The sequence below is a fragment of the Haemorhous mexicanus genome, chromosome 22 (genome assembly GCF_027477595.1).
Source record: "Haemorhous mexicanus isolate bHaeMex1 chromosome 22, bHaeMex1.pri, whole genome shotgun sequence".
NCBI lineage: Eukaryota > Metazoa > Chordata > Aves > Passeriformes > Fringillidae > Haemorhous > Haemorhous mexicanus.
In genome coordinates, this window is record NC_082362.1 from 8926422 (window position 1) to 8948733 (window position 22312).

Consider the following 22312-nt stretch of genomic DNA (forward strand, 5'->3'; position numbering starts at 1 on the left):
ATTTCACTTTGAAGTCTGTGAGCTGGAAACTCATTTAAAAATAAATAAGAGCAGAGTCCAGGAGCTCAGGGCTTCAGGAAGGAGGGGGAATAGCACAGAGCTTGTGATAACAGGAGGAGAATTCAGTGTTGTGCTTGAAGTGAGTCAGGACAGCCTGGCAGGCACGTGAGGGACAAGGGGACAGAGCAGTCTGCAACTGTTCTGTGAATTTTGGCATTTTTATAGGGTTTGGCTCAGGATTTAGCTCAGCAGAGCAGTGTTTTTATCTGTGTTAGAAATCCAAGTGCTTGAGGAAGAACCTCCCCCTCGATTTTAGGGAATTTGTATTTCCCTGAGTGCTGCTCTTCAATAATGGCAGAGAAGAAATTCTCTTCCTCCCTTTTGCAGCTGAAATATAAAATTTCCCCTTTGAGAGAAATCCCTTGCCCTCTGGGTGTGGATTAATAACTGGGAATGTGGCCCTGGATCCTGACCCATTTAAATCCCTCCATCTTCCTGGGCAGCACTGACATTCCAGGGATCGTGCTGGGTGCCCACTGTGCTTCATGAGATTTCAGCATTTTTGGGGAATCTTGTGAAAATGAGGATTTTTCTTGGCTCCAGCACCCAGAAATGGGAGAGGATGAGAGAATCTCCCTCTGAAAACCAAACCAAACTGGAGCAAAAATGTCCTTTTTGAAAAGAATGTTAAAATGAACCATTCCTTAAATTTTCCCAAGGGTTTTAGAAGCAGGAGCTGTTGCATGGCACTGGAACACTGGGATTTCAGAGCACAAGGATTCTTGGAGGTTGGACTAGGGCTGGGGGTTGCATCAACACCTGGGAGGCAGAACAAAAAACTGCAATGATATTCCCATCAGAATAAAAGCAGACAAAAAAACCTTTCCTCTGTGCACCTTCCTGCATAACCTGAGCCACAAAATCTGGAGCTGTTCTGCGCCTGGAATGCAGCAGATCCTGGTTATTCCCTGTGCTTTGCACAGCAACACAAACTGCAGGGGAATGAAGGCCAGGCTGAATTAATTGAATTATTTCAGAGATGAGTTTGGTCCACTCCAATTATTTAATTCCATATCGACTTTGGGCTTTAAATAGCATTAAGGACCCGTGGTAAAACTCAATTAAAACTCAGGAATGCAGCTGGAGCAGGGGAAGGGCACATCTGGAGCAGGGGAAGGGCACATCTGGAGCAGGGGAAGGGCACATCTGGGCACGAGGTGCAATGATGGAACCTGTTCCCTTGGCCTGGGTCTGTGTCTGGTGGCACCAGAGCAAAATTGAATCTGTTTAATCTGATCACGGCCTGGCCCTTGTGTGAGGAGAGCAAGGTGGAATTAATGAACCCTGAGAGGGCTCTGTGGGCTCAGGGACCAGGCAGTGGAACTGCTGCTCCCCTGGGAATGCTGAGTGTGATGTGAGGGGATGCTTGCAATGGCTGGGCAGAGCCTGGAATCTGCAGCAGGAATTTGCACAGCTTTTATTTTCTGCTTTTCTCCCTGCTGCACATTCCAGGGCTCATCTTTTTAATCAAATTAAATCCAGTCTGGCTTGAAAGGTGCCACAAAGGCTGAGTTTGGTGTGGGATGTTGGAAAGCAGCAGGTAGGAATTGGGATTAATGCATGAACACAAGGAAACCTGGGCTTGGGGCAGATCTAGGTCAGGTTATATTGACACCACATTTTGTGTTACTTGCAGGTCTCCTCTCCCTGTTCAAGCTGTATTTTGTGAGAACCTCTCCTTGGATGTTTAAGGGTTAGATCAGCAGTGGGAATGGATAAATCTGACAGTCAGTGCTGTGGCTGTAGGAACTCAGACCCCAGAGGTGGGAAATCAGTGATCCCAAATCTCTGGAGAGATCCTTGAGTGGATTCCTCACAGATTCAGTGCCCAAGGGTTTGTGACATCCCTTTTCTCACTGCACCACTCTGCCCTGTGGGGACAGCACAGGGAACATGTTCTTTTTGGACAATCCTGGTTCTGTGCTTGTTTGGGCTCCTCCTGACACTGCCCCCCCTCCGTGCCCAGGACCCTCAGCTCCCTTTGCATCCCTGCAGTGGGAATCATTCCAGGAGCAGCCCTGAAGGGGCACACGCTGTTCCCTTCCCCCCTTGGACCTCTTTGGGACCCGTTGCTTTTTCCTTTCTGTTTGATGGGGTTGTCCAGAGGCTGCCAGCTGGATCCAGGTGAGCAGGATTTCTCTGCTGCAGTCTGCAGGGAGCAGCCATCACCGAGCAGCCTTTTAGCCCTGGCAGCTGCTTCCTCTTTTTCCAGATGATTCCAGCAGCTCTTTTTGCTCTTTTTGTGTTTAGCCCATTGTCAAACAGCATCACAAAGACTCGGGGTGTTGATGCTGTCATCTGTTCAGAGAGTGGAGCTGCTGAGTGGGCTGGGAGGGAGTGAGGAGCTGCAGGTGCTTCCAGAGTTTGTGCCTTTCCCTGGCATCACTGCTGGGATGTCAGAGCTCCCTCCTGGGTCTGCAGCAGCCAGCAGAGAGGGGACTGTGCCACAGCAAAGGTCTGGAGGTGGGGCAGGGGTGGTGGGGAGGCACAGCCCTTCCCTGCATGGCTCTGCCAAGGGCACCCTGCTCAGAGCTGTGGGTTCAGCACTGGGGCTGGGAGCAGAGGAGGACAAATGGATTTACCCAGACAGCCAGAGCAGAGTCATGTCCTGCAGGCAGGAGCTGGCTGGGAAAGCCCAAGTGCCTCTCTGCAGGCTCAGTTCTGTGCTCTGCCTCTCTGCCAGCATGTTTAGAGAACTCTCTGTTCCCCAGGGCTTGTGTCTGCCCCACAAGCACTCCCTGGGACTGTCCTTTCACTGGCTGACTTCCCTCAAAGCCTCCCCCACCCCCTGCAAAACATCTGGTTTTTAAAGCAGCAATTTCACTGCTCTAATTTGGGATCAGCACAGCTGAGGGGCTGTAACGTGGCTGCAAATTGGGTGGCAGGAGCTTCTTCAACCAGAGCAGCTGCCAAAGCATCTTACCATGGAGCTTCTGCTGTGAGAGCAGAGAGGATCTGCCCCAAACTGCTGACTCCAGGCTCTGCTTCCCACCTGGGCACCCCAGGCAGCATTCCTTGGGCCCTGCAGCTTTGGGATGCCCCTCCTGAGCACCCAGGAGTGGGGAGGGTTCCTGAGCTCAGGCTCAGGAGGAGTGAGCTGTTGTGCATCTCCAATCCTAGCAGCTTTTAGAGGGCTCAGGCAGGATGGGGAGGTTGGGTTGTGTTGCTAGCACATCCAGATGTGTTCCCAGCCAGACCCTGAGTGTGAACAGGGCAGGGAAAAACATGTGGAGCTTGGGCTTCCAGTGGGAAACAAGCACAGAAAATCCTGTCCATGTCCTTCAGCTGGAAGGAGATGCCAGGAGCTGTTCAGAGTCTGGATTTCAGTGGGAGGGGGATTGGGCTGCACCTCTGAATGTGCATCAGGAGAATGTGCACAGGGAAAATGCAGAGCACAGAAAGTGGGTCTGGCTGCTGGCTGTCACTTCAGTGCAGATCAAGTGTGTTGTGGAAATCTTTGTGTGTCTCTTAAAAAAACAAACAAAGCAACAAAAACAAACACAAGAGCATCTGCTTGTGTATAAATATACCTTTTTTTTTTTTTCTGATTTTGGAGTTCCCATTACAGCATATGCCAGTTTTTCTGGTGTGCCAGAGTGCAGGAACATCTCCGGGAAATGCTCAGGTTACAGCACCCAGATCAAAGCTGCCTGTGCCACCTTTATAAAGACACAGCCAGCTTAGTCTTGCAGAGGACAAATGCACTGCAGAATTTGTGGTTACCAGACTTTTATCCCTTCTTTTTATGTGTTTTGCCAATTCCTTTGCTGGCTGGAGGGTGACTATTGAGCCAGCACTGAAAGCTGAGCAGTGCTGTGTTGAAAACTCTGCTTGGGCAGGGGGTAAATAATGTGCTTTTTGCTGTTTTTTCCAGTGACCACCCTTAGATACCCTCAAGCACTGGTTTGAGCTGGGAGGAAGGGCAGGCACCTCTGGGAGGATGCTGCTGTCCCTGGGAGTGGAACAATGTCCAGTGAGCCCCAGCACAGCTGATGGGACTGGGTTTGTTGTTTATTAAAGACAGACCTTGTCCAGCAGGAACAGAAAATCCTGTTCCTGTACCAATAAAAACTCTGCTCCCACAGTTGCTGTTGTTGGCAAACTCAGTCACTTTGGTGATTTTGGAGAAGTGTTTGCAGGCAAGGACTGGATGCTGAGAAAGCTTCAGCTGCTCTCATTTTGCTCTGGTTGCTGTGGGATTTGTGCTTCATCCCTGAGCCCTTCCCGTGGCACCCCAGCCCTGCAGCAGGGACAGGCAGTGCCCTCCTGCTCAGCCTGCCTTGGACCCTCCTTTCTGAGCAGGGAATCATCCCCTGGCTTCCCACTTTGGCCCCAGCTCCCTGGGATGGGGCAGGCTGGGTTTGGCAGCCAGGCTGGCTGAGTGTGGGCTCTGACAGCAGCAGGAGCACAGAGCCTGAGTGCTGCAGAGGATTGAAAGGAGCTGCTGTAAAAATGCAATTACACAAACATGCTTGAGCCTAATTGCTCCCCAAGAAAAGAGGAATTCCTCGGGGCACTGCTTTTGTCTGAGTCAAAGAGATATCCCAGTGCCTCAGGCATCCTCCCTGCATCCACAGGGGCTCTTCTGTGCCCTGGGTGGCAACTAATGTTGGGCTTCAGGTTCCTCTGAAGATCAGTTATCCCTCCAGGAGGCAGGGGACTGTGCCAGGCAGGGATCTTACAGCTGGCAGAGCCCTTGTGCCATGCAGACCCCACAGGCAGCTGGCACTGAGGCTGTGGCTCCCTGCCCGGGTGCCCCGTGGCGTTTTTGCCCTCTGAGGTGCCTCTGCTCTGTGGAAAGGATCCTTTTGCAGTTGGGGATCTTCCCAAGGAAGTGTCAGGGCTTTGGCTGCCTCTCCACGAGGCAGGAGCTGGGCAGGTGATGGAAGGGGGGCAGGGACCCCCCAGAGATTGTTTTATGTGATGTGGGGCTGCTCTTAACCAAATAAATGACCATTGTTAGAGGGCCTGGAGGTAAAACACGAATGTTTCTCTTTCCCCTCAAAATTCTGTTCCTCCTTTTAAGGGTTTTTGGTCTGAAATCATCAGCTGAGCTTTTAAGAAGACCACTGAACATTCCAAGGTTCCTGGTGAGGTGCAAAGTAAAGCAGGAAATGGTCCAGAAAAGCTGATTTTTGGCTTCCCCAGTCCCTCAGTGCAGCCATTCCCTGAGGTGTCCCACAAGGTAACCTGGCTGCAGACAGCCCAGCACCAAATGTTTAATTCATTGTGGGCCTGTCAAAGCACATGAAAAATGCAGGTGGCACTTGGTTCCTGTCAGCCTGGCACTGTCACAGGGTGGTGGCACAGGTTGGCACACTGGGACGTGCTGGGAATGCCTGCAGTGCCCTGCCAGGCTGGCACTGCCCTGGTCCCTCTGAACTCTGCCTTTCCATGGGGATCCTCAGCTCCTGGGGATGTGCCTGGATTCTCTGGGCTGCTTTGGCTGCTCTGTGCTTCTCCTGGCCATCTCCATCTCCTGCTGGGTTTAGCCCCAGTCCTGAGGCTCTCCCAGTGGGAATGTGAGGGGCACACAGCTCAGGGCTGAGCCCTTTTCTGGGTTGTGTGCCCAGCTCCTGGCACAGACACATCCCAGTCCCTCAGCTCGGGTCAGCACCTGCCTGGGCAATTCCCAAGGAGAATTCATGTGCAAGTGCAGTTTGAGAAGAGATTCAAACCCATTTCTGCAGCCTTCAGGTGAGGCTGAGGATGGTGTGAAGTACATCAACACCAAAAGGGTGAAAAGAGATTTTGCTGGGACATGAGAGAGAAAACTCAACTCTGGTTGGGTCTGTATGAAAACACTGGAATTGCAGGTGTGTCCTGTGAAGAGGGCAGCTCCTGGAGCTGCAGAACAGTGCCTCTTTCCTCTCAAGCAGCCAACTGAGCTTTGTTTTCTTGCCTTGCAGTCCTTCCAGGGCAGCCAAGGACGAGCTTACCTCTTCAACTCCGTGTGAGTACCCAGCGCGCGTGGGGGGATCCAACAAAACCCTCCTGAAAAAGGGAAAAATCCCCAATTTCCTACAGAAAACTTCTGCCTGGGAGTTGGGAGCTTCCTGCAAGTGGCTGGAGAAAGAGGCAGAAATAGCCCCTGATTCACAGTGGAGTCGTGCAGGGGTTTCAGATAAGCAGAAGGAAAAGGTGATTTTTTTCGTCATGGGGTTGAGAAATCAGAGCTGGTGGCTGAGTCACTCCTCTCCCAGGATGTCGTGGGACCAGAGAGCCAGGGTTCTGTACATGTGGAGATAGATGATATCTAAATATGCACTTCATAAAAACTGAGTGTAATTTTCCCAGTGACTGGAAATAGTTCTGGGGAGGTCACTGCTGCTCTGTCTTTCAGCAGAGCTGCTGATTTCAGTCACATTTTTCAATTTTCCATCTGGGAAAGTAAAAGTACCATTTTATCAATTTGAGGATGAAAATCTTTCTCAAATGCCTAATTAACACAAATGACTAGAGTGTTATTAATCTCCTGCTCAAAGCTTTCATTGAGTTTTTTAGTTGAATAAAAATCCCATTTCACCTTTTCATTCTGCTCTGGAGCTGTGAGAGAGCTTTGCTCTGGGCACAGCTGGGAAACTCAGAACCTCCTGCTCACGTTTTCAAGCCCTGCAGTGAAATCATTGTCAGCTTTTTTGGAGCACCTTGATGTGGAAAGGCTCTGATGGGAGGATCTGTGCTTTGTCCCAGAGTGAACGTGGGCTGTGGCCCTGCAGAGGAGCGGGTGTTGCTAACAGGACTGCACGCCGTGGCAGATATTTACTGTGAAAACTGCAAAACCACGCTGGGCTGGAAATATGTGAGTATTTGTGTCCCTGGCTTTGCCCCTGGGCAGCTTTGTAAGATCATTTTGGGAGCCCAAACAGCAGGTTTTCATCTGTAAGCACCTGGTTTCCTGCTGCCTTTGTGTGTATTGCATTTAGAGAATCAGCTTTAATGGAGTTTTATTTTCACTAAGAATTTACACCTGGTTTTGGTGACATTTCACATAAATGAGGATAGCTTCAGTCCTGTGGTTCACTCTGTCTTTTTTCTATTATTCTGGTAGATGTTATCAGCATAATAGAATGCTCCATTAATCCTGTGTCCTTCCCCCTGGAAATGCTGTTGAACACGAGTTTATCTCTTTGCTCTTCAAAAATTCAATTACCTTCCAATAAAATCCAATGGTACATCCTAATTTCTGCTTCTGGAGGCCCACATAATTTTGTCCAAACATTTTCACCAGTGCCTGAGCTGGTGCAGGATTTAAGATTCTAGAAGCAGGGTTTAGGATTCTAGAAGCTGGATTTAAGATTCCAGAAGTGGGGTTTAAGGTTCTAGAAACAGGATTTAGGATTCCAGAGGCAGGATGTAGGATTCTAAAAGCAGGATTTAGGATTCTAGAAGCACAATTTAGGATTCCAGTATTTCAGATTCTAGAAGCAAGATTTGGGATTCCGGAGGCAGGATTTAGGATTCCACAAGCAGGATTTAGGATTCCAGAAGCAGGATTTGGGATTCTAGAAGCAGGATTTAATATTCCAGAAGTGGGATTGAAGGTTCTAGAAACAGGATTTAATGTTCCAGAAGCAGGATTTCGTATTCTAGACTCACAATTTAGGATTCCAGAAGCAGGATTTAGGATTCCAGTATTTCAGATTCTAGAAGCAAGATTTAAGATTCCGGAGGCAGGATTTAGGATTCCACAAGCAGGATTTAGGATTCCAGAAGCAGGATTTAGGATTCCACAGGCATGACTTAGGATTCCAGGATTTCAGATTCTAGAAGCAAGATTTAAGATTCCAGAAGCAGGATTTAGGATTCCAGAAGCAGGAGTTAGGATTCTAGACTCTTGATTTAGGATTCCAGAAGCAGGATTTAGGATTCCAGAAGCAGGATTTAATAATCCAGGATTTCAGATTCTAGAAGCAAGATTTCAGATTCCAGAAGCAGGATTTAAGATTTTTTCCCTCATGATTTTCCTGAGAGCCCACAGGAAGAGCTGCAGCTGACTTTGTCTCTGTGGTCAAGGCTTGCACCAGCATTCCCAGGTCTGACTCCCACCCAACCCCACCTCAATCTCACTCTGCTCCCGGTTTCCTTTTAGGAACACGCTTTTGAAAGCAGCCAGAAGTATAAAGAAGGCAAATACATCATTGAACTAGCTCACATGATCAAGGATAATGGCTGGGATTGAGTGCAGAGCGCGGCCCAGCAGCGCGTCCGAGATGCCATCCAACCGAACATTGTACCCGAGAGTGAGAGAGTGACTGAACGCTTGGTTCCATGCATTTAGAGGCTCTGCAATCCGGGAGCATCTTCACACCCTTCTCCATCTTTATTGGTGACTGGCCTCTAAATTTCTGTCTCTCTGTCTCTTTGCTTTGTATCTGTTTGTGAGTTGACCCCGGCTGCTTCTCTCTCTGTTCTGGCGTTGGCTCAGAGAATGCACCGAATGCCCGACAGCCATTCCACGTGCCCAGTGCTCGACCCAGCCTGACCTGGGCTCTCCTGGCACCTCCCAGGTGGGGGAGGAACACCCCGAGGTTGGGCAGGAGAAGGTGGGACAGGGGTGGGGGAGTGGGGACCGCAGGGGAACCATCAGAGGGTGATGCTGTGCTTCTCCTTTCAGTCCTGGGTAAGCAAGGCTTGAAACCATCTCCTTGTCTAAATGGACAGAGAAATACCTACTTGTGTAAATGGATAGAGAAATATCCACTTGTCTAAATGGATAGAGAAATATCCACTTGTCTGAAAAGGACAGAGGAACATCTCCCTGTCTGAAAGGACAGAAATGACCTCACGGCTGCGTTTTCTCCCCGAATCCATCGGTGGAGCCTCAGCCCGAGCTGGCTGAGCCCGAGGCAGAACCAGTTCCCCCCACAATCTGTGTTTTCTTTATGCTGTTTATGAACTCCTTGTTGGAGGGGGCAGGGCTGGAGGCTGGAGAGATTCCCTGCCTCTCCTTTTCCTCGCTGGTTCAGGGTAGGGAGGCTGAAGGTCCCAGCTGAGCACGGCCCTGGGCAGCGTCCCCACGGCTGGAGAAACCAAATCCTGACTGTGAGCCCTTCAGAGAGGAGGAGAAAACCACTTGAGGCACGAGGAGGCTGGAGCTGCAGCCTAGAAAGCGTGGTGGGGTGAAAAAAGGCACGTGTGAGGCAAGGAGGGGGAAATTCCATGGAGGAGGATGGGGACAAACAGTGACAGAGGGCACCCCTGGATTTCCTGGCCTCCCCTGAGCACCCTTGGCGGTGTTGTACCAATCTTTCACGAGTGCAAGGAGGAAAATGCTGTTACAGAACCTTTTCCTTGAATGGCAGGCTCCACTGGGGAGCCTGGCACAGAAATGGGACGAGGAGGGAGCTGAGTTGCTGGCAGTTGTGTTGCACAGGTGGATATTTCATCCCTGAGGTATCCTCCCCAACTGCCCCCCCTTTTCCCACTCCCAGCAGCCCATTGCAGGCACGGGGAGAATGGGAAAGAAAAAAGAAATCAAACATCTCCCCACCAGCCCTGGAGTGGTCTCTGCCTTGAGGGGTGGATGTGGGTGTCAGAGCTGCAGGGACAACAAGTCCTTCCCATTTGCATTAGTCCCTGGTGATCCCTGAGGGGGATGGTGGGGAAGGGGTGTCCTGTGTGCCAGGGGAGCTCTGTCAGGCCAGGAGGAAATGAGAAGTTTGCTCTGCAGCAGTCCAGCCAGTATCTGGTGCATCACCCAGGACTCTGGAGCTCAGTTCGTTTTGTCTCTCCCCGAGTGAATTTTTCTTTTTGTTGGCAGAATTCTTTCAAGTAGGTTAATCCATGGGGGGAATCTTCCTTAATCCAGAGGGAAGGAGTGTTGAGCAGGGGCTGGTGGCTCCGTATGGAACAGAAGCTTTGGAGCTGTAATCTGTAGTCACTGCCCCCCACCCCTGAGAGATTCCAGGGGGCTGTGGAGGAGTCATTTGATGTTGGCAGGGAATGGGAACAGAGACTCTCCTGAAGGATCAGGGTGGAATTTAGGGCTGGATCCTTGTGCTGAAAGGCAAACCTGATGAAGCAAAGGTTGTTTTTTTTCTCTCTCAAAGCTCTGTCCTTGACAGCCTTGGACAAATGAGGTGGAGTTGGCCGGGCTCCTGCAGGGGATGGAGTTTGTGACCAACCTGTCCAGAGGTGGCTTCTGCCCTCACCCTCCTGCTCTGGCTGTGTAACAATTGCTTCAGCTTTTGTTTTGGATTGTCTCTGCTTCTGCCAGCCACATTCCCTCAGTGACAAATCCAGTCAAAATCAAAAATCCCACAGCACCTGCTGTCTTGTGGACTCTGGCACTGCCCTGGTGCCATTTCCCTGTCCTTTCATTGAGGATCCATGGCAATCTATTGGGTTTTGACTAGTGGGAAGCAATTCCTGTTCTTCAAAGAGCTCTTTATTCTCCACAGAGCCTTTAAAGGAGCTGGGAGAGGTAAGGGATCATCCCAAATCCTGTGAGGCTGAGAAGAGCACACAGGGCTCGTGGTTTGATGTTGGTATTTGGAGTGACTGCTGATCATAAAGCAAAAGAAAAGGCAGGGCTGTGCAGAGAACTGCTCTGAGAAATGCCAGCTCCAGAGAGCTGCCAGGTGGAAATGGTTTTATCCATTCATTTGGGACAAAAAAGGACAATGTCCCACCAGACCTGGCTGGTTTTTACTGGTCACAGGTGTTGGGCTTTTAATGGCAACCAGTCCAAGCTTGAATAGGGCAAGGTCTTAATCTGCTTTTAATTGGTTTTGTCCTGTCAGTGTCGTGCTCAGAGCCTGGCCCTGAGCCCTGGTGGAGCCCAGTGTGTGTGGCTGTGCCTGTCCCCAGCACCCAGAGACCTCCCTGGGGAGTGGCTGTGATGTCTGAGAGGAGAAATGGGCTTGTGCAGCTCCTGTGGGTGTCCAGTGAGCAGGAGGAGCTTTAGCTGGCTGCTGACTCCCCTGGGAGCTGGGGGCTGGCAGGAATTTGGGCTCTGTGCTGGTGACACAGAGTGACACACTCAGAGATAACCAAAGAACTTCCCTGCTGAGCTGAGCCAGGTGGGGCCTTTTCCCAGGAGAAGGGGAGATGTGGCCCATGGGAGCTGCTTCCTGAGCAGGAGGTGCTGCTTTCCATGGGCAGCAGCCTCAGGAAAACACGGGCAGCACTGAGGTTTCCTCCTTTTTTTGGTGTCCAGCCTCGTGTCTGGGCAGCTGTGAGCACCCTTGAGTTTACATCCCCCCTCTACCCCAAAGCTCAGACTTGAGTACGTTTTAAATTGTTTTTTGCTCTGGTGGATTGTCTGGTGTGAAATCCTGACCCCTGTAAGAAATATTCAGATGATAATATATACAAAGCAGAAAAAATAACCCCCAGACGTTACTTTGTGAAATATACTTTTGTAAATAATATTTAATTTTTTTAAAGAAATAATATATTTGGTGCTGTTTTCTCAGAGCCCCTCCCTGAGAGCACTTTTTTGTTGTTGTTGTTGTTGTTTATGATGATCCTGTTTCCTTCTGTATTTGTTGGAAAATATGTTTAAAGGGAAACAAAAATCACAATTTACGTTGTCCTCTGCAGTGGGTCCGTGTTTCCTGTGGATGTGGCAGGGGAGGGCACTCCCAGCTGGCAGATTTGGTGGCTGGGCTGGGGACAGGGGAGATATTTGGGCTGGGAGGGGCTGCAGGCACTCAGGAGGGCTCCAGTTCCCCTCTGGCTTTCCCTGGAGCCCAGATCCCCTTTGCTCCCAGCAGGAATCCCCCAGAGCCCAGTGGGGCTCCCCCTTTCCCTGGTTTGTGGAGTCCAGGCCTGGAATTTCCCCTTGCACCAGTGCTGGCTGGAGGGAGCAGCTCTGGGGCTGCACAGGAGCTGCACAGGAGCTGCAGCCCCAGGTTGGCTGTTGCTGGGGCAGCAGGGATGGAGGATGGAGCTTTGAACCCAATGCTGATTTTAACCTAAACCACAAATCTTTGGATCCTGGTTTTATTTTTGAGGGGAGATTTTGTTGTTGTTGTTTTGTTTTGTTTTTAACCAGGCTGCTACGTAACAAATTAGAGTAAAAGTTTACCTCTCTTGGCAGTAAAGTTCATTTATTTTGTTCTCCTTTCTGTCTTTAATCTCCCCCCTTCTCACCCTCCTTTGTTTTTATTTCACTTGGTCTCTTGTTTATCCCAAAGTGGACCAACAGCACAAACCACTGGACTGTGTTTTGCTGAGCAAGGAGCTGCTCAAGAACTGTTGCAGGTTCTTTAATTCTCTGGGTTTGGTGCACACGACTTCAAACCCCCCAGGAACAAAACCAACCCTGCCAGATAAACCCCGTTGTTCTCGTGCTGATCAAGTGAGAATTCTCTCTCTGTGTGCATTTTTCTGGCTGCTCTGTGAGAGTGTGTGAATCATGCATTTCACTGCACTTCCCTGCTTTGGGAGGAGCTTCCAGGTGAAGCAGTTTTGGGATGAAGAGGGGACACCAAACACCAAGCTCAGCTCAGTGGGAAGGAGCTCTTCCCACCACGGGAGAGGCCTCAGTGCTCAGAAACAATCAGGTTAGACAGAGATTTTCTGCAGAAATCCTGGTGAAGAAGAACAAGCAGAAGAGGGGAAACAAAATCATCTTGAATTCAGAAAAAAAAAAATCAAAAATCAACAAATTTAAATGCAGGCAGAATGGCATTGTGTAAGGTACAACCACAGATAAGCTGTTCTCATCGTTACAACTGTGTGTATCCTTTGTTTTGTTCTTCCTAAGGAAATGGGAATGCTTTCCCCACTGACAAAACTAAGGACAATATTTCCAATACCAGCCTGTCTATGGATGCTCTTGTGTTTACAAATTGTGTATATTTTTATTTCTTTGATCTTATTTTAAATTTTTTTTTGGCATATTCTTTCAGGTCATTTGCTTCAGTCATAAATGCAATTGTTTGTTTTCAAATAATTGGTTTTCACCTTTTCATGTGTTTGTACATTGTATATAGTTCTTCAGTATTAGAGGGAGGCGTATTGTTTGTCATATTTACAATATGTGTTGGTGCTCATTTGAGAAAATAAAATTTTCAAGTACTAAAGCTGCTGGTCCAGGTTTCTGCTTTATTCTGTGCAAATCCCTGAAATCCAGAGCTGCTCCCAAGGGATGGGAAACAGCAACTCCTGCTGCCTCTACCTCAAACACCTCCACAGCCAGGTGGAAGGCAGTGCTGCATTTGGGATTTTGGGATGGCTGGATGCAATCCCTGTTCATCCACTGCTGGAGGTGGCAGGGCCCTGTCCCCGTGCCCTCTGTGCCCTGTCCCCGTGCCCTCTGTGCCCTGTGCTGCTGAGTGCCCTTAATTCCCCACGGGGCCAAAAAAGCCACTTAACCCTGGTAGGGGACAGCCCAGGGGCTGAACTCAGAGCCCTGAACTGGGAGTGAGCTCAGGCCATGGCCTGAAAGCTGCACCTGAGAGGAGCTGGGGGATTCCTGGGAGGTGGGAAAGGCCAAGGAAGATGGGATGGGAGTGATCCCATGGCCTGGGCAGCAGGACAGACGCTGCAGTGGGGTCAGAGCTCTTGGTTTCACCAAAACTTTAATGTGCTCCTCTTGGTCCCACACCAGCCTCGGATGCTCTGGGTGTGTCCCTAAGAGACACTGCCCCCGCCTTGGGGACAATGGCATCCCAAAAAAATGACCTGCAGGGTCTGTGTGGGCAGCTCCTGGAGCTCGGCCTTGTTCCTACAGCCCCACTGGAAAAGTCCGAAGGTTTTAACCCTGTGTGGTCTGGGCAGTGGGGATCCCCTGGGGTGGGGAGGGGACCCACAGATGTGGGGACAGTTCTTGTTCTTCTGTGTGGCTCCTCGCCAGCCCGGCCGCGAGTCCTGCAGGGAAAATCCCGCCCGGAAAAGCGTCCTGCTCAGCAATTCCCAGCCGAGCATCCGAGTGACAGCAAGGGGGACAACTCCAGGCTGTGGCCTTGGGAAGAGCCTCCAGATCTCTATCAGGCCATTGGATGGAGGTGGAAAAGTGCCAGGACCGCGGGGAACGGCCCGCGGGGCTGGGGGGGGAGCAGGACCCGGCGGCTCCCGCATCCCCAACCGCGGCTGGGCCCTCCCCGCTCCGGGATGGGGGACAGCCCCTCCCTGGCTCCTTATTAAACTGGAATTAGAGCCGGGCCGAGCCGAGCGGGGCTACTGATAGCCCGGCAGAGAGAGCTGACTCGGGCAGCTGCAGCCCCGGGCCGGGATGGATGGATGGATGGATGGATGGATGGATGGATGGATGGATGGATGGATGGATGGATGGATGGATGGATGGATGGATGGATGGATGGATGGATGGATGGATGGATCCCCGGTCCCCGTGAGGTGACAGTGCTGCTGGGTCACCGTGACCTTCCCCGTGGCCAGAGGACGGGCTATAAAGAGCGGCGGGGCCGAGCCTGGGGCAGCTCCCGGCTCCTCTCCCATCCCACCGGCCACAATGAGGGATTTTTTTTCAAATGATGATCACGAAGCTAAAAATACAACAGCGCCAGTGGCCTTTAATCCCGGTTCAAGAGCAATCTGACACTCCTGCTCTGCTTCCCAGGCGGCTTTTTGGGAGGCAGGGACGCTGCCAGCTGCTGCTCCATGGCTTCACTCGATCCCTTCCCTCCTCCTGCACTCGGGGTCCAGCCTCACGGCTGCCCCTGGGCTTCCCCCAGCGCCTCCTTTCCCAGCGGGACCCGGCTCCCTCCGAGCGCATTTCTCGCTGACAGGGAGGATTTACAGTAGCGCCTTCAGGCTGCCAAACACCGGGGATATTTTTACCCGGCTCCAGGGTGGGGTATAAATAGAGCCCAGGCCGTTCTCTGTTGCTGACCGAGAAATGTCCCACAGAAGCGGGGCAGGCACGGAGGAAATGTCACCTGGAACGTGGTCACCCCCGGGGGGGCTCTGGGGGAAATAACAGAGCCCTGCTGCCACCCCTCTCCATGTGGCTTCCAAAAACCACAGAGTGCTGCTCTGTTTGGGGGGATCTGGGGGTGTTGTGGGCACAAACTTTGTCCAGGGATGGGGACCTTGAATTAAACCTCTCCAGGATTAAACCCCTCCATCTGTCAGGGCACCCCAGGTCTGTAAAGGGGATCAGCCCTGCCAGGGCAGGCACTGGGGAACTCAGGGAGCTGGAAGGACAGCAGGGACAGGGGGTGACAGACATCTCCAGCTCGACTTCTGTGAAAAAAAAACCCCAAAGCCATGGAGCTTTTCCAGGCTGGCCTGTTATTTATGGCTCGGGATCAAGCAGCTGCTCCCGGCAGGGGCTGCCCCGAGCTGCTCCACAGGGAAGGCTCCTGCAGACGATTGTTCCCGATGGATGGAAACTTCTGATGAGGTGAAGGGAAATGCTGGGGAAAAAATCATAAAATCCTCTACCAGGGCCTGACCTCGCCCTGTGGAGCTGTGCCCCTGGGTGAAGGGCTCTGAGCGAGGCTTTGGATGCCTGACAGAAACAGCAAATGCTATAGGAGACTTTTATAGAGCTCTGCTTCCCCGTGAAAGCCAGCCTGGTGTTTTCTTTTCCACTTGGACAAGGATTTTCCCATAATTGTGCTATTTTTATGGAGGTTTCAGACAGAAACAGAGGGCCTCTCCCAGCCAAGCCCTGGTGCTGGAGGAGCTGGAGCACAGGAGGGTTCAGCCTCTGACGCAGGTTCCCCATCTCTGCCAAGTGCCTTTGCTGGCAGATCTCTCACCCTGTGGAAATGGGGGATTTGCTCCATCTCTGCCTCATGGGGATTTTTCTTTTTTGGAGTTTTCTGCCTGGAGATGAACTGTGGTGCAGATGCTGCCTGAACCAGGGGGAAGCAGCAGAGCCTTCGTGGCACAAAACAGGGGCTCAGCCAAAACTCCTGCTCTGAGGACACAAAAAATGAACACCTCAGCAGTCAATATCAATCTGTGACAGATAAGGAGCCCTCGTCTGCCCCAGGGCAGCTCATCAACACCCCGATCACTGCTGATGAGGCAAAGGGTGGGGAAACACCAGGAGTGATGGCTGAGAGGCCGCTGATGCCACCAGCTGTGCCCATCACCAGTGCCTCCCCCAGTCCCCAGGTTTTGCTGGTTTCAGGAGATATTTTTGCTGGAAGGGAGCTTTTTTTGGAGTGGTGTTGCTGCTGGGACCTCAGCTGGATTTTGCTGCTCAGTGTTGTGGCAGGTCAGTGGGAAGGAGCCAGGTGGGAGCAGGTTTTAGAGGGAGGAAATGAAGTGGCTGAAGGGCTGAGGCTGTGTTATCTTTAATTTGAGCTGGGATTTCTGCCTGACTGCAGGGTTTGAGCTGGTGTTGAGCTGCTGTGGCTCCGTGTGCCCGGTTATGGGGGCAGCAGGAGGAGGCTGTGATGGGGGACTGTTGATGCAAACCCTTTTGCAGGCTTGTGGAGGTGAATTGAATCTGCAGAAGCCTGGTGGGAAGGAGCTCTCCCGGGCTGGGAGCTGCCAGCAGCCAGCCAGCTCCGCTGCCGGCGCCTGGAGCCATTAGCAGGGCACTCATAATGTCCTTTATTAAATCACAGCCACGTCATCAGCTGCACTTGGGGATGTGGCTGCTTGCACGTCCCTTCCCAACCTGCCTGCTTCTCTGGGTGCTGTGGGAGGGGATTTTTTTCCCGTGGGTTTTCAGCAGTTCTTTGCTCTGGGGATCCATCCTAAGGAGGAGCTGTGTTTTTATTCATCCCCCAGTCCTGGTGGCCTCAGATACACAGGGAGTTTTTTTGGCTCTATTTGCTGTCAACAGGAAAGGGTTTGTGAGCTCCTGAGTGAAATCCCTTCTGCTAAACCAGATTTTCCCCCAAAATACAAATAATTCAGCCCAAACTGGGCTCTTGTGCTCTTTGTACCTGCCTTGGACCAGGCCAGGCTTTGCTTGGGTTTACTGAAGCTGCTTCTATGAACCCCCATCACAAGCCAGCTCTGAACATGTGCATTCTGTGCCTGAGGGTCCCAATCCAAAACTATTTGGGGAACCAGGCAAGGCTCAAGCCTTAGGAAAACCCCACCATTGCTAATGGGGACAGGGCTCCTTTTGGATTAGTTGCCCACAAGCAAGAAAAGCTATTTTGAACCAGAGGCTGGGAATGTTTGAGCTAATCCCAGGTGGAAGCTGATTAAGGGCTCGTGGGGGCAGATTTGGAGCGATCCTGGTGGCACAGGGAGCCCAGGCACGTCCCCCCCCAGGCTCTGCCTGGCCAAACCACCCCAATCTCCAAGGAGTGAGAGGAGGTGAAGCTCAGCCCAGACATTCCCGAGGTGTTGGAGGGGATTTCTTTGCACAAACCCTTGCCAAGGTCTGTGGAGCTTAATCCTGACCTTTGGCAGCTGCTGGGTGCTGGGAAGGGAAGAGCTCTGTGCTCCTTTCCAGGCTGGTGAGCAAAGGGATCATGGGGGCACCTTCCTGAGCCCTTCAGCTCCATGTCACCCACACCAGGGAGCTGGCAGTGGCTGCATCCTGCCATATCCCAGGGAAATATTTTGATTTTGGCCACCCTTTTCAGGGTGGTGTAAGTTTTTCTGGTGGAGATTCCCACCCTGGGCTGGGTGAGCTCTGCTCCATGTTCTGAGAGGGCAGTGGCTGTGCCAGGGAGCCAAGGGTGCAGGATTTGGGGGGGATCTCGAGGATGCACAGCCTTAACCTGCCCAGACACAGCTCTCCCCAGGGAAGGTGCTGGAAATTTCCCATGGGTCTCTCCATTCCACTGTGCCAGGCACGGGGATGTCACATGTGACACCCAGACTGCTGCCACGGGAGGGTGGCACAAGCAGCAAATTTTGGGTCAGGTGCCTTCAAGCACTCACAGGAGGAAATCTTAAAGGCAGCCATGGGGGATCTTCCCAACAAGCAGAGCAAAGCCACCACGTGGGAAGAGTCCTGCAGACCAGAGCTGCAGTTTAGGCCCTCCTGAATTAAATATTTGGGTTTTATCCACCTTGCCCAGCCCCAGCCCAACAGCAGCCCCTTGTCTGAGACTCACAGAAACATGACCCAGTAAAGAGACTCCTCACAGCTCCTGAAACCACAGAGCTTCCTCCACACAAACCCTGAATTCTTCCCCACATCCTGCCCTGGGCAAACACTGAGCAGGACTGAGAGCAAACAGCACCAGGTGTAAACACAGCAGCGTTTCCTCTCCAGGAAAATATTGACTTGCCTCTCTGATCACTCCTGGACTGAAAGCAGTTTTGGAGCAGCTTTTAAGGAATTGCTTACATTTCATTTTCCTTATTTTTTTTCCACGTGGAGCCCCACAGCAGCAGCATTGTGGTGAAGTCTGAGGTGTTTTTATAGACCCCATTTCAGGTGTTTATGTGCTGCTGCACATAAATGACACCTCAAACTATGAGCCCTTGTCTGCTCACAGGCCCTCAGTGCTCAAAATATTCCTGAGGCTGAACTCCTCCTGCCCAAGGACCCCCAAAATGTCTTCTGCTTCCTTCCATCCCCAAATCCCCCTGCAAATTCAGCTGCTGCATGGGGGGAGCACCAAACCCTGGGCTTGTCCTGGGAATTAAGGGAGTTTTCCTCCCAGCACCGAGCTCTGTATGTAAATTTTTTCACGCATATATTTGCATCTATCTGATCAGGAAGGGAGCTGGGAGCAAAGTTTCTGTTTGAGGATGCTCAGACCACCCCTGCTGTGGGGATGTGGGAGAGGGGAACAAACTAACACAAATTAACTCGCTCTGATCTGTTTTCCTTCCCTTAAAAGTGGACAGTATTGGTAAATCTTATTTTTCAGAAGTCCAGGCTGTAATCTGGGACCTCTGGTCCCTCTTTCTACTCTTTCCCACAGTGGGGTACAGGATCAGAACACCCCAAAACTGGGCTGTAGGCAGGCACAAAGCCTGGCTGTGAGTGTGGAGCCGGGGAAGGACACACTGGGAGCTGCAGCCACGGGATTTAGGACACATTTCTGGCAGCCTGCACTGAACCCTGTGGCCTCCTGCTTGTCGTGTGTCCATTTTCCTTTGGAATGCACCCAAAAGTTGGGGAAGCAGAACTCCAGCTCTGTCCATGGAGCTGAGCATTGCACCACTGAGCAGTGACGTCACATTTTGTGTCCGGATTAAAGGGAAATTAAAATTAATCCTTGTAGTCCAGGGAGATCTCTGGGGTTTAGCATTTTTTCCCTGATCATTCAGTATTTTTAGCAGATGTTTTTTTATTTTTAGTTCCTCACAGAGGCAGCAGGTACTGGAAATCCCAGCCCCACCCCAGCAGCCTCGTCATCTGTGCTGGGAGTGATGGGAGGAAGGATGGTACCAGGGAAAATAAAACTGGCTGGGGTTGGCTCTGCCACCCACAGCTCCTCAGAAGGGAGAGAATTAAACCCCACCCAGTAATTAATCAAGTGTAAAGAATCTGAGCCATGCTGTGCTGTGAAACTCTGCTGGGAATGTGCTGCTGGTTGGGGTGAGACCCCCAGACCCCAGAGATCCTGTGGGATCCCCCTGCAAGGAGCCGCTGGCTCTGGTGCTGCTGGGCCGGGGTGAATCCCAACAAAACCAGGGAAAGAGGAAATGGACCAGGGTTTGGATCAGGCCACGAACAACCATCCATCCTCCCCAGTGAGCAGGAGGTTCAGATGAACCCTTTGCTGCACTCAGCCTTGCAGCATCCTGGAAACTGGACCAGAACAGTGAGGTTAATATTGAATTAACTTCTCTCTTTGGGTCACAGCACGGTGTCACACCGGAGCAGATCCCAGCACCCCCAGGATTTATATTTCATTCCAGAGGGTTTGCAGAGGCAGGAGGTGCACGAGGGGCTGTGCTGGTCTCAGTGGGAGTGGGTGAAGCCACTTTGCAGCAGACACAAATCCTTTCCCAGCGTGTCCAGCCGGGCACACGGGCGCTAAGCCGGCACACGAGGGCCCGCCGTGCCTGGCATCTGTGTCAGGTGGCTGAAAACACACGGGAAAACTGCTGGCTGAGCAGGGCACAGGCACGGGGCAGCACAGGGAGCTTAATTAAATCACTTCCAGCTGGGTTTGGTAAAGAGCCCTGGCACGCAGCGCTCCCAAATCCCACTGATAATTCCCCTCTGTGCAGGGCCAGGGACACGCCGGGCCCCTCCCGCACCCGCGGCTTTGGGGTGGCGTGAAAAATTCATTTCTTGATTAAAGTCTAATGCGTGGTATAATTAAGGAAATCCTCCCAGTTCAGAAAGTCATTAGGAGATGATTAATTGGGATGAGGCTGGGAGCTGCCTCCTGCTGAGGAGCAGCCGTGGCTGCTGCAGGACCCCAGGGCAGCGGGGTCATTGTCACCCATGGGATGGAGCCTGGCCTTCCTTGGCAAACCCATCCCAAAATCTCTGCAAAGCCAGCCTGGACAGCTGTGCTTGAGAACCCACTGCTGAAGCTCCTTTCAGTAATAGTTTAAGGTCCTTCACTTCTAAACATTTAATTAAGTGGTCACAGTTTAGCTGCAGAGCCCCAAGAGGTTCCTCCAGAGATGATTCATCCCCCTCCACACCCACCCTGCACCCATGACACAGCCCTGACCAGAACATTTTGCTTCTTCCCTGATTATCACTCTTGCATTTGTTTTATTGATGATGAAGACAGCAGAGGCAGCAGCTGCTCCAAGGGGCGTTTGCTGCCTTCCAGAGACCTGGGGTTGATGCAGACACGAGCCCCCAGCATGAGCTCCTGGTGTCTGCATCACAAATGGGTTTATTCTTGAAATAGTAATTGAATGCTAAATGGTAGATCTGTCAAATAGATTGGGTGAGAAGATCAATTTGCTTTAGATAGAGGAGATGATATTTCATGGCACAAAAAAGGAATTATGGAGAATCAGTAACAGCCTGTCAGTGTGCACCGGTGGGAGTTATTGTGTCTCAGACGTGTCTGATGAGTCTGAGCGTGAAAAATACTTTGGTTGAAGGAAATTTTGGTCACACAGCTGCTTTAGTGGTTTGTTTGTAAACACTTCTGCTATGTTTGACATAGATGTAAGTTAGTTTAGGCTCAATGGATGATATTGAATGAGGGAGGAAATGTTGTTTTGCAGTTCAGTAGTGAGAGGTGTCTATTTTTTCCCCATTTCCCCCCCCTTTTTTTTTTTTCTAATTAACCTCCTCTCTTCCAGGAACTGCAGCAGGGGAGAAGATGCCCTGCACTGCCAGCCTGCCCTCATGCCCTCATGCCCTGCAGGGTTGTTTTCTCTGTGGAAATTCAGTATTAGAGAGTAAAATGAAACCTACCATGAAAATGCCCCACTCTGGCAAACAGTAACTGCAATTACATGCCCAGCCTCACCCTGTCCAAAGGACGAGGTGGCTGCAAGTGCTGCCCACGTGTCCTGCAGGGGAATTCAGTCTGCTTTTGCTCTGCACGTTTTACAATCCTCACTCATCTCTACAGTGAGAAACTCTTTAAAAATATCAGGTTGCTCAGAGCTCTATCCCACCTGGCTTTGAGCACTTCCAGGGACACCTCCTCACCACCCTCACAGGTTCTTACCCCAAAAACATCTCAGATGGGAGCAGCTCAAGCACTCCCGTTGTGCCTGTGAGCACGTGGAGGGAACAGAGTGCACAGCCATCAGCTGTCAGGGAGCAAATCCAGCTCAAACACCCAGTTCTTGTGCTGAAGTCGTTAAATCTTTGGCTAAACTAAAAAGGCAGAGTGAAGAATGTTTTTAATATGCTCAGGAAATCCTCCACACTGGATGAGATCAGAAGAAGCCATTAGTGAGGATGGACAGGGATTCTTCTCCAAACAAAGGCCGATACTGAGTAATTGCAATTCTATAAACAGAGCATCACTTCAAAAACTCAGTGGCTGCCCCAGCAGCCAGGGAAGCATCAAACCCTGGGGTTTAATGTGAAGGTAGATGGATGGATGGAAAATAATTAGGTGCCTTAACAGTTCCAAGCTTATTTTTCTAATCCACGTTGTCCTTGAGCCATTATATATTTAAGGGGTTTGCTCTGCACTAATGGGAATGGAATTGCCAAATTCCACCCTCACTGGGGACCAGCCTTCTCCAGCTTTGTTCTTGGGAATTAAAGGACAGAGACAAGACTTTTGTTTTTTTTTTTCTCTGAATACACTCACTTTTATTTTTCACAAAGCTAAAAAGCTGCTTGCTTTATGGATTAGATTTTCTCCTGACCTCAAATTGCTGGAAAAAACCCAGCAAAATCTGTAACCGAATACAATAACTAAGAGAGTTAGTGCAGGGTTTTATTAGCTCCCAACAGCTGAGGAGCATCTGAGGGGTTCTCAAACATCAGTTAACCCTCAGAACATCACTAACCATGAGT

General features: G+C 51.0%; 1 protein-coding gene across 1 annotated transcript in view; it reads left to right on the forward strand.

The window, feature by feature from the left end:
• YPEL2 (yippee like 2) overlaps nucleotides 1-13094 on the forward strand; it is a 32932-nt gene extending 19838 nt beyond the window's left edge. Inside the window, exons 3-5 of the mRNA XM_059865609.1 lie at nucleotides 5970-6013; nucleotides 6754-6862; nucleotides 8153-13094. Of these exons, the coding sequence (XP_059721592.1) occupies nucleotides 5970-6013; nucleotides 6754-6862; nucleotides 8153-8242 (243 nt within the window). The 3' untranslated portion in view covers nucleotides 8243-13094. The remainder of the gene's footprint in view (nucleotides 1-5969; nucleotides 6014-6753; nucleotides 6863-8152) is intronic.
• Nucleotides 13095-22312: the final 9218 nt, after the last annotated feature.